This window comes from Sarcophilus harrisii, chromosome 5 (genome assembly GCF_902635505.1).
Source record: "Sarcophilus harrisii chromosome 5, mSarHar1.11, whole genome shotgun sequence".
Lineage (NCBI taxonomy): Eukaryota > Metazoa > Chordata > Mammalia > Dasyuromorphia > Dasyuridae > Sarcophilus > Sarcophilus harrisii.
The window spans coordinates 263,853,748-263,866,379 of record NC_045430.1 but is presented as its reverse complement, the minus strand read 5'-3'; the positions used below and the strand labels follow the sequence as shown (position 1 = coordinate 263,866,379).

The 12,632-nt window shown below is 34.6% G+C and overlaps 1 protein-coding gene across 11 annotated transcripts in view; it reads left to right on the top strand.

Moving 5' to 3' along the window:
• SLC4A7 (solute carrier family 4 member 7) overlaps positions 1-12,632 on the top strand; it is a 119,337-nt gene that overhangs the window by 22,210 nt on the left and 84,495 nt on the right. The window contains exon 1 of one of the 11 annotated variants that reach the window (XM_031940394.1): positions 4,942-5,218. The exons of the other annotated variants lie outside the window; for them this stretch is intronic. Coding sequence (XP_031796254.1) covers positions 5,186-5,218 — 33 coding nt within the window. The 5' untranslated portion in view covers positions 4,942-5,185. Of the gene's footprint in view, positions 1-4,941; positions 5,219-12,632 lie in introns of those variants that run through there. 11 annotated transcript variants of the gene reach the window in all.

The window sequence follows — 12,632 nt, the reverse complement described above, 5'->3', positions numbered from 1 at the left end:
GTGAATGCATAATCAAATCAGATTTGTGTGGAAGAGGATTTTCAAAAAAAATGTAGCAAACAATAAATTTTACCAAAAAGGAAAATAAAAAGAGCATTTCTCAGTTCAGCATAGTGATTTTTCTTAAGCCCCAAAATGAAAAGTTAAAATTCGTGTAGTTAAAATGTAAAGTTCTAAATGAGATGTTCATAGGAAGTGATAGCTCAGGAATGACTTTGAGAGTACTTAACTCCCTTAAATTATTAGTCAAAAGTCCTCTAGGATTAAATGAAATACTTTATAGAATATTCAGTGAACTTAGAAATGTAAGATAGTTTATAGAAGCACTGTTGTAATCTTTGATAAATCTTGGTAAAAAACAGAAGCTCCAGAAGTGGGAAATGGTCAGTAATTTGATTTTAAATAAGAGAAAAGTCTTAGAAACTACAGATTGAGTGTGATGTTTATATCCTGGAAACTTCTAAAATGAAGAATTCTTTGGTATGTTATAATCACTAGGAACTATTATAGGTTTATTAGTCATCTTACACTAACTTTTTTGCTTAGATTTTTTTGCTTGGGTTATTAGATTGTAAATGGAGGAAGAATGTTATGAATTGTAAACATTTTATTAAGTATCTTCTATGTACTTGGTGATGTGCTAAGCCCCGGGGATAAAACTAATTTTTAAAAAGAAGGAAGGAAAAAGACAATTCTTGCTCTCAAGAATCTTAGCAGTCTAATGTGTGGAGACAGTACCTAAAAGGAACTGTTGTTGTTGTTTTGTTATTATTGCTTGACCTTCTCGAAGAGGACCATGACATCAGGGAAGTGATGCCATGAATGCAAATGAATGGAATTTGAGTGAGGGAGGGCTGTACAAGCTCACCTGCCTCACTTTTCCTTCCCCTCTGGAGCCCCCTGCATCCAATGCCAACATGTAGATCAAGATACCTGGAGGTGACCCTGGATGTAGTGGGAGCCCTTGTCCTTTTTTAAAGCTCAGGTTTTTCCCAGGTCTTAGTTTGACAGAAACAACTGCCCATCCAGTGATTAAGTGTGGGTAAGAAAGAAATGAGGCAAAGAATGGCTTTTTATAAAAACCTAATAAAAAATTCCGAGAGTACCAAGAGTAATCAATCTGGTCACATTCACTCTGAGACAGTTGGGGCCAAAACAAAGACCTGATAGTGTTTGCTGGTTAAGAACGCAGGAAGGAAATTCTGGGTTGGGGAGGACTTTAAATGCAAGAGAAGATCTTAGGTAGTTTATGGAATAAAGGAGGGATGGTGTAGTCAGGCCTACTTTTAAGAAAAGTCATTTTGGAAGCTGAGTGGAGAATAGTTTGAAGTGGGGAGAACTGGAGGCAGAGAGACCAATCAGAAGACTGTTGAACTAATCTAGGAAGGAGGTAATCAGGGGATCATTCTAGGGGATATAGAGATAGAGATGTTAGGACAAGACTTCTTGACTGGAAATGTAGTGAGTGCGAGAGGAATTGAGAGAGGATATTGGGAAAAGAAGGTAAGAGACTAAGGTTGGGGGAAAAGATAAAAGGCCCCTTTGGACTTGTTGAGTTGAGATGCCAGTGAACTTTGAGTTTGTTTTGAAGAAAATAGCAAGTTTAATAATCCCTCAGGCGACTACTTCTGCTTTGCTTTTTCACCTGGACCAAGGCCTTCTTATCCTAGACTTCTAGAATCCACATCTTTAATTCCTGAACTCTCCCTCTGGGGAGAGACATCTCGGATGAAGATATCGAGAGTAGAAACATGACTAGCCCAGATCATACAGGTCTTCCAACCAGCCATTCATCAAGGCCATCTTGTCATTGGTCCTGCCATTCTATCTGCTCTCTTCCCTCACTCTACTGTTATTCCTCTGGATGTAGTCATCAGGTCAGTAAGTCCTACTGCTTTAGGCAAGGGTTTGTTGACTCTCCATGACCAGTACTTCTAGGTTGTCTTCCTTTATCAGAGCATAAATTGATGGAGTGCAAGGACTGTATCTCCCTTTTTGCATTTGTGTTCTTTTACGTATTACTTCGCATATAAGAATTATTTAGGAGTTTTTTTTAAATTTAGGATTTCAATCCTCAGTTCAGCTAAGTGGGGATGCTGAGAATGCAAGTGTTTTCTCCATATATGAGCACTTAGCTTTGATCTTCATGACCATATATTGTATCCATTTCTCTTAGATCACATTCCTAATGATACTAAGTCGATCTTGTGAGGTCCCTAAGTCTAATCTTAGACTTAGGATATATACAGTTTTAAGGATATATGATTGTTCAGTGTGTTCTATCACCACATTTTGGAAGCTTAGGAAAGAATTAAAAAAGCATGCCATTTCGATGAAAAATCAAGAGTGTTTTGACTAACATTTGAAAGTTTTTGTATGATTTCATATTATGAGTGGGAGCATATTGCTTGCCTTCTCAATGGATGGGGAGGAGCTGAAGGGAGGGGAAAACTTGAAACTTAAAAAAAGTAACAATAAGTGTTATCCTTATACTGGAAGGAAAGCCTTTATTAAAAAATGTATTCCAAGTTAGAAGTGTTCCAATTTGCTGTTAAACCTAACCAGTTGTTTTTTTTCCCTCCCAGTTGTAGTTTATATAACTGACTATGTAAATGAGTTTATTAAGCAATTAAAAATTACATCTTGGCAAAGCATAAGTATGGAAAATATTTCTTTATGAAATTTGAGGATGTTGAACAATGACCTGTAATTTGTATGTAATGACTTATTAAAACTAATTGTAGGCTAATTTTTAGCATGAAATTTAAGGTCCATCCCTCAAACATCAAATGTCTCTTGCCCTCTGAAGCTATTTTTTTGTTTGTTTTTATCTTTTATTTATTTTATTTTATTTTTTAATAACTTTTTATTGACAGAACCCATGCCAGCGTAATTTTTTACAACATTATCCCTTGCACTCACTTCTGTTCCGATTTTTCCCCTCCCTCCCTCTACCCTCTCCCCCAGATGGCAAGCAGTCCTATACATGTTAAATAGATTACAGTAGATCTTGGATACAATGTATGTGTGCAGAACCGAACAGTTCTCTTGTTGCTCAGGGAGAATTGGATTTAGAAAGTATAAATAACCTGGGAAGAAGAACAAAAATGCAAGCAGTTTACATTCATTTCCTAGTGTTCTTTCTTTGGGTGTAGCTGCTTCTGTCCATCTTTGATTAATTGAAACTAAGTTAAATTTTGTCTTTGTTGAAGAAATCCACTTCTGAAGCTATTTTAAATGAGTTTTGTGTGTATCTTGTAGCTAAGTGATGGTAAGAGGGTGAAGAGACCTTGAATAATCATTTTTCTAATCACAGGCAAAATATAACTCTTGGAAATCATTGGTAGTTGTGTTAACTACTGTATCTCTTAGGGGTTTCTTCCCTCTCCCCAACCCTTTTTATTGCTGTTGATAATTTGTTATTCAAAATCTGTTGTAAATCCTTTATTATAATACATTGTGATGCTTCAAAACCATCTTTGTATAAAAAATAGAGAATGCTCAAATTGCTATTTTGTTCAAATATTGGTTTCATTGTATTAAATAGATAACATATTTATCTTTCATTGGTGGAAAATATGTAGTTGTAAAATATTAATGAAAATTTAAATACATAGTCTTAAACATTTTTTCTGTGCTACTAAAATGTATTGTTAACAGATTTTTAAATAATGAATCCAATGATATTTAATTTGAAGGTAATTGGTATTTAAGTTGCTTTTAAGTCAGCTTCTCATATTTGTTTTTTAATCCTTGAAATCAGAGGATACAATCCATAGGTCTTATTTGTAAGTATTTAAAAGTTCATGTGGAATTTTTATGAAAAAAGCTCCTACAAGCCATTAAAGAGTCCATGGGAAGGCTGTCCTGGGTTTCTCAAGTCACATGTTGCAGAAAGGGAAATGTGAAGTCATTGACTGGAAGATATTTTGAAAAGTTTTCTAGGAAATAATGTTAGACTATAATAGAAGTTGATATTTCAATTGATAGCTACACTTGAAATTGCTGTTACATAAATCTTGATTTTGGATTTAAAAGTCTGTAGTGTTTCATGTTCAGTCATTAAATATCCAATTTTTCTGTCATGATTTTAAAAATATGCAGTTTTGAAGGATTGAAGATAATAAAGATCAGTTACAAAATGAAAAAAGGATATTTTTAGGCTCTCTGGTTCTTGGAGAAGTTGAAGCTGTAGATGTTTATATTTTGTACATGAAGGTCACACATATTTGCTTCTTGCCAAAATTGTCAGGGTCATAAGTAGAGTACTGAAAGTTAAAATAAACAGTGAATTATGCTTTGTGCCAATTAAAGTGCACCTTAGAGCAGTGTTGCTGTTTTTTATTCACTGAATGCATTTCATTGGTGAATATTACAAGATTAATTAAGAATAAGAAATAGTTAATTTGTGGAATTAAGAAATATTTTTCTTAATTAAAAAGTGTCGTGTTTTGTAGTTTCTATAAGGATGTGATATTATTAGTAATTTATACTAAAAATGCACTTCTTGTAACTTGTTTTAGTATTTGCAATTTCTGTGAATTATGCTTGATATTTATTTTTACCTAGTTTTTCCACAAATTATTATGGAAATACTGTAGACTTAAGTATATACTCAGTTGTTCTTGCTTAAGTCCTGCAAGATAGAAAGATAATTCTTAATACTACATTGATTGTACTTTAACATATTGAATTAGTGTAAATAAACTGTTCAAGTAAAAACACAGTTTTTTATACTACTGATACTGATGTTGAAATAGCATAATCAGAGTTAGTTCATTTTTTTGAAGGGGAAAAGCTAAATCACACTGACTTAATGATGTAGAAAACTGTTCCCTTAGAATTATTGCATCTTATAATTCAGTTTTCTACAATATTTTAGGAAGTTTTAAGCAGAAATTGCATTGTCAGTGGTTTTTTTTTTTTTTTTTTGAGTTGATATAGAAGAAAGGCAAGTATGCCATATCTGCTATTCTCTGACCCTGGCTGAGATGTGTTTTATTGGCTTGGAAGATTAAGGAACCTTAGAAGAAAGTGATTGGCTGTAGAATAAAGAGCAACTTAGTAGTATTCATCTCCGTAAAGCCCAGTGACCTCAATCAGACATGTACTCAGAGGCTCTGAGCTATTCAGAAGCCTCAGTACATTACAGTATTAAAAACAAGTATCATCCTTTTACCTAACTATGGAGAGAGTCCACCTGGAGAAGAAGGCACCTGTATGTAAACAACTGGGGAGGGTTTGGGGTGCGGGGAATGTCTTGATTATCTTTTCTTTCTTTTCCTTCTCCTTTCTAAATATATCTTTGAATGTTTCGTAGTAAAAAGTGAAGAAAAAGCCGGGACTAACAGTACTGACTCAGAATAGTATCATGCTTTGTGTCCTTGACTGTTCAAATAATCTCCAGAAAAATGAATAAATCTTGTGTCTAGTGAGCAGTGTTTGTAGCATCTTTATTAGACTGTAAGATGAGGAATATTTTCAACTTAGATGACAGTTCTTATTTTTTTTTTGTCCAAAATGGTGCAGAAAAGATAATTTTAGAACTTTAGGTTTTGAAAATAATTTGATTGTTCTTTGCCAAGCCATGTGGCCCACTTGGTTTTAGTCTTCAAGGGTCTTTAGGGGCCCAAAAGTTCTATTTTCTCTGATTATATCCTTCATCTACTAGTTTTATGTAATTCAAAAAATGAATTTGTGATATGGATTATTTCTTGAACTATTTTGTTAAACTGAGTTTTGTGATATTTAAGATGCTGTTTGGGATCCCAGTGTTTGGGATGTCAAGCTTTAATTAATTTGTTTTGGTGAACTTAATAACTGTAGAATTTTATTTTTAAAATAAGGTATATGCTTTAAAGCCTTGTTTTTTCTCATTTTAACTAGTCTCATACTCTCTTAAGTTGGTTACTTGTTAAAGGGTGACCACCAAAACGTTTAGCTGTCAGGTATGGAGATTTTTTCCTAGCTATTTTTAGTATTCTGTTTATATGCCCAGTGCTATAAGAATGAAAAAGAAAAGCATCTGTCTAGTTCCAAGTTTAAAAATAACCCTAACATACTGTTAACAGATTGAAATGTGAACTTATCCTTAAATAAGTAATGCAGTTAAACATTTGGGGCCATGAACTATTACTATATTGTTTCTAAATCAATTTTTAAAGAGAAATTCATTACATTGTATCTAAATAAAAGACAAATATAGATTTTTTTTAATAGGTCTAGGAATACAACGTGTTTTTCTCTATTCAGGTTCCTCCCATTCTTTACCTGGAACAATAAAAGAATTTTATGTTAAATATTTTCTAGTATAAGGTTGTGTTTGATGCTTGTCATGTATCATTATTACTTTATTTTTATAATCTAATATGATAGTGGAGATGAAGGGGTAGCTAAGTGGTTTCCCAAGTGAGAAGAGCCATGGACCTGGAGTCCTGAAGACTTGAATACAAATCCTGTTCCAAACTCTTATTAGTTGTTTGATTCTTGGCAGGAAACAACCTGTTTCAGTTTCTTTTTTCTAGACTTGTGAAGATCAAATGAGGTAACCTAGCAAGTATTTGCAAACCTTAAAGAGCTGTGTAAATGCTGTTCAGTTATTTTTCAATCATGTTTGACTTGTGATCTTATTTGAGTTTTTTTTTTTTTTTTTTTGAGAAAAGATACTGAAATGGTTGGCCATTTCCTTCTCAAGCTCATTTTATAGATGAGGTAACTGAGGCAAATAGAGTGACGTGATTTACTTAGGGTCACACAGAGAGTGTCTGAAACCAGATTTGAACTTGGGAAGATAAATTTTCTTGACTCCAGACTCGTTACCTCTAAAAATGCTATTATTAACATTATTAACATCACCTAATATTAATACCATCAATTCCTGGCCATCCTACATAACTTAACCATAATCCTCCCATATTTGCTGCAGGGTGTCCTCCTTGTTTCTTTGCAACCAATGGGGGTATGAGCTATCTTCTTCACTACATGATTGGCCTACTTTTTCGCCTACTTGCGCTCTCTCATCTTTTGTGCTATACCTGCTGTGTCCCAAGTCTTGTGCTCTGCATTGAGGATAAAGATGTAAAAATAACAAAGTCCACCCTCAAAGTGCTTTCATTTTACTGGAAGAGGTCAGAGAAAAGAGATTTTGGCTTGTCTAGGGTTACATTCACTAGTAGAATTTGGCCTAGAAAGCAGATCTTCTAATTTCCAAGTTCAATTTTCTTTCTACTACACTGTGATGTGTGTTTTGACTTCTGTGTACATTTTATAGTAGTACACTAAGCTAATGGATAATCAAAGTACAATATATTTTTTCCCCGTTGATAGGACTTGATGCATAATTTCAGATTATTTTTATAGTTCATAAATGCTATTTATATTTGTGAAATTTGGGAAAAATCTGGTTTATGTTAAAAATATCATTTAGAAACCCTTTTTGAATCTAATAACTTAACATTTTTATAGGTATATAAAATACAAGAGAAAAAAAATTGTACACGAATCTTAAATACATATAATTTCCTTTTTTTAAGTATATAATTTCAGTGCCTTTCCAAGCTGCATGACACAGTTCTTATTGGGAAAATGTTTCTTTTGGGGGGTGCAGGGGTTGTTATAAGTAACTCCTAAGGCAGAAATGCTTATGAAAGAAGCTGGAATTTGCTTCACAACTTCGAAACTAAGTGAAGTGCTCAGGGTTCCTGGGTCATTTATCAGTATATATAAATAAATGGTATGTCAATATACACGTAAGTTACATAACAAATCAAAGTAAATTCAAGGAAGGCTCAACAATTAGGGGAAACAGGTATCAAAAAAAGTCTTGTACAGGAAATCGGTAAATATTAAGTGCCTGATCCATGCCAGAAATGACACGTGAGGGAGGCTGAGGATTTTGTAAGGGGGAAGTGAGGAGGGGTAACATTACGGACATATTGAGCCCTTTGCCCAAAAGGTATAGATAGAGGGAGATGAAATCCTGCACTCAAGGAGAGTGAGCCATTGGGGAGTGAAGCAGCATGTTAAGGAAAGGGAGGCAGGCAGGGTAGGTCCCTCCTTGGAGAGGCCTTCACAGTTGAGGGTGAGGCATTTATATTTATCCTTTAGGTGTAAGGATGAAAAGAAGTTGTGGAAGATTTCTTTTGGAAGAATGACATCGCTAGATTTTGGGCTCTTGGTAGTTCTTGGAAGTGAAAGTGGAGGCTCAAGTTATGTTGCTAAATCATCATTGGAATAACTTCTAGACAAAGTCCTTAATCATACTCTTCTTCCACATTTTGATGACATCAGTTTCTTGTATTTTCCTCAGTTTCTAGCTTAGGGCTTTACTCATAGCAGGCACATAGTAAATAGCCTGTTGAATTGTTAAGTTTCATGAAAACTGGATGGGGTCTTGTGTGTCAGGCATCTGCTTCAGTCCTTACCTGCAACATGATTCTCCTAGAGCAGGGGTCCTCAAACTTATTAAATAGGGGGCCAGTTCACTGTCCCTCAGATTGTTGGAGGGCCGGACTATAGTAAAAACAAAACTTTGTTTGGTGGGCCTTTAAATAAAGAAACTTCATAGCCCTGGGTGAGGGGAATAATTGTCATCAGCTGCTGCATCTGGCCTGCGGCTGTAGTTTGAGGACCCCTGTCCTAGAGTATCATCAGCTGGTTATGTAACTTCAGCTTAAAGTCCAGTGGTGGTGAATTTTTTTTATCAGCTGTAATGTTCAGAAAGATTTTCTATTTTTGAGATGAGATAATTACCTTATTCAAATTTTAATTTTGACAGATATTATATATCTACTGTGTAGTAAAGCATAAAGATAGGCGTGGGATTTACAGGATTTGCTTTCTTCAAGTATCATATGTTCTAAAACATATGCAGATTTGAAAAGCAAACAGTTAATATTTTGAGTTGGCCCCTTTGATTCAAGCATTAAGTGAAATAAGAGGGAAAGGGATAAATATCTAGGTGGAGCTGTATTCTAGAGAGCTTTTAAATACCAGATTTAGGAGTTACAAACTTTAATTTAAGAAGCTGGAAGTTAGAGCAGAGATAATGAGAGCCTGAAAGAGGCTAGTGTACATACAAATACAGTAGAGTTGGTTTTAATAGTTCTGGTGGTAGGGAAAGGAACAAGATTTGACACTGATCTCATATGGGTAGAGAAGGTTTGAGTCAAAGATGATCTTTAAAACCGATTTTTCAAAGCGTTATATTTACCAATTAAGAAGGAGAAACATTGGTATGACTTTAAATTTGTCCAACATGATGGGTGGGAATTTATTTTGAAAGATTAATTCTTTACAGTGATTTTCTGCTTATGTATGAGATTGAATCACTATAATTAATCTATATTCCTATAAAAAGTGGTATTTTTTTCAATAACTTAAGTTTTGTAATTTCCTTTTTTATTCCTGACAAAGGCTAAATTGAGTCCAGTAATAGGAACAATTAAATTCTTTAAGTAGATACTGCACTATTTCAGAGAATAGAACTATTATTCCTTCTTGACATAAAACCTTCTCCTTGTGCCTATATGTGCATGGTGTCACTGTGAACCAGATTAAAATGTTACTGGGAAAATGCTTAACAGAATAAATAAAAATACAAAATAAATAATGTTAATGGTTTTCTAAGTCACTAGGGATCTGTTTCTATTTGTCACATTGCTCTACAGTGTACCCAACAAATGATCCATTTTGCCTCTACCTAATACTTCTCTTAATGGGAGGCCTTATTTCTTAAGGCACTTGCTTGGCTACTTCAAAGAGCTAAAAGTTTTATCATGTAATCTTGGTAATCAATTCAGGAAAAATCAGGAGCCTATTGAAAAAACATTGCATTTTAGCTTCATTGAATTCTAGGGATGACTTTTAAATAAGTAAAATAATACTTATTATTTTATAGGAATATATAGGAATCCTATGAAATAAGAAATCCCATATTAGAAATATTTTTGGTAGATATTGGGGAGAATAAGAAAGTGGTTATTTTTCATCTAAAATATTTGGACAAACTTTGGAAGGATAAACCAAAAAGTCCTGAAATAGATGGGAGATTGATAATTGCGGTTAGTATTTTGTAGTTAAGGTATAGGCACTGATTTTTGTATTCTTATTTTCTTTAGCCACTAGCACTTACACAGAAATGCTTTTCACGTTATCTCATTGGATCCTCCTAGTTATCCTGGGAGGTGCTTTTAGCATTCCTATTTTACAGATCAGCAAACAGGTTACATGACTTGTCCAAGGTTACACTGCTTAAGGAAGTATTTGAGGCAAAATTAAAATTCAGGTCTTCCTGATCTTAAGTCTAGTATTTTCACCTCTGTGCCACATAGTTTCCTCTTGAGAGATCAGAAGAAATGTTTAACACTAGATTGATATCACATTGAATATAAGTGATAATGCAAATTGAAGACAATTACATTTTTTTCCTTTTTTCTTTTTTGTTACCACAAAAAAGTACTGCTATAAATGTTTTGTATCTATAGGGCCTCGTCTGTGTTTGATCTCCGTGGGGGCATATACCTGGTAGTAGTATCTTAGGGTAAAAAAATCTGAACAGTTTGGTCACTCATAATTCCAACTTGACTTCCAGAATTTGTTGGACCACTTTACACCATCAACAATATTATCAGTATTCTTGATTTTCTATAGAACTTCTGGCATTGACTATTGACTTTTGTTGTTTTTGTGAATTTGCTGGCAATTGATGGAGTTCTCAAAGTTGTTTTAATTTGAATTTCTCTCCTTATTAGTGATACAACACAGTCTTTGCCATGGTCTTTGGAAGGACTCTAAAGTATAGCATAGTTTCAGGTTTGCATTGGAGTGGGTGTGTGAGGGATGAGGCTTGCTTATCACTTCTAGGATCAAACACAGAGCCTTCCCAGCTGGTCCCTTCCTGTCTTTCCAGGCTCCTTCCATCTTCCTTGTCGGCCTCTGTGGCTCAGTAACCCTGGCTTCCTAGCATTCCTCCCACATGCGTTGTCACTGGGTGTTTTCCATGCCTGTGTCCTGGCCTCTTGGACCTTCTCAAGTTCCAGTTAAAATCCCATACCCAACAAGAAGCATTTGTTAATCCTTCTTATCCTCTATGCCTTTCTTCCTTCTCTTAAATATCTCTAATTTATTAGTGCATATCTGTTTTCGTGTCTTCTCTGTTAGATTGAGAATTCTTCAAGAGAGGAGACTGCTTTTTTTGGGGGGGGGCAGAGGGGACAGGGTTTTGTATTTTTTTGGTCTTTTTTATATACTCATTTAATGAATTAATAATCATAGACGTGTCTTATCCACTGCTACCAGATTAATCTTCCTAAAGCATCATTCTAATCAGTACTGCTCATATTAATTCCCTTTCCTATAACTTTACTATAGTTCTCTTTTCCTTTGTAGAGTGAAATTTGAACTCCTTATCTAGCATTCGGAAGCCATGATCTGACTCTAATCCTTTTTTTCCCTCCAAAATGTCATACTTTCCTTAGATGTTTTCTTAAGAAGGGAACTGTATATAACTGTTAAAATAATTAGGCTCATTTTAACTCTACAGGTATTGTAATGGCCCTTGAAATTCACATTATTTTTTTCTTTAACTTTAGGGAGTTGATTTTAAACAGAAAGTTAGGAGTTCAGACAAAATAGTTCCAGTTAGGAAAAATCCTAAGGTTTCAGCAGAGATTGTGTTCTATGCCTAAATTTATATTTCTTTCCACCTCTAATTTTTTGTGGTTTTCGGATTTACTGGAATTGTTTGGGTAATAGTACAGCACATTTTTATATTGTCTGTAGATAGAGTCGCTGGAAAAGAAAGTTGAGGAAACAACAGATTTTTTTCTTGTAATTTCTTCAGTTTTTATGTAGGAGAATGCACTGTTGGTATCAGCCTTCTCTGAGGTTCTTCTAGAGTTCATGTCCTTCAGTATGTCAGTTTTACCATCTCTTTTCCCTTCTGTGAGCTGCTGGGGTAGGGTTAGGGAGATGGTTCTTGGTTCTCCTCTGTGGAGCATTCTAAGAGTACTCCACATTATGCTGTGATAAATAAACATTAGTTCAAGGAGGGGTTTGGTTCTGATGGATTCAATCAAGAAGCTTTCTCATATAACAGAAGTGGTTATTTAAGGTAGTGAAGGTAATCTGTTGAGCTCTACCCTTACCTATTTAGAAATGAGAGGAACAACACTCAACTCACATATAATCATTCACCTTTTTTCCTGAAGATCTTTAGAGAAGGGAACCTGCTATTCTCTGAGGCAGCTCATTCAACTTTTGAGTTTCTGTATTTATTAGATTAGCAAGTTTTTTCTGATATCGATCCAAAAAATCCAATTGATTTTTTGCAGCTTCTTACTTCCCTAGTCTTGTCCTCTGGATCTTAGCAGAGCAAGTTGAATTCCTCCTCCACATGATAGCCCTTCAAATACTTGAAAGAAATGATCAGGTGTCTACTGGATCTCCCTTACTCCTCTTTTTTTTTTTTTTTTTTTTTTTTTTTTTTTTTTTTTAAGGGGCGTTAGTTCCTTCAACTGATCCTTGTCCCTTCTGTCCATTCTCTAATATATACAATAACTCTCTTAAATGAGTGGTGTGCAGAACCGAACAGCTCTCAGTAGTAGTAGATGATAGCAGATTACAGTGGGGTG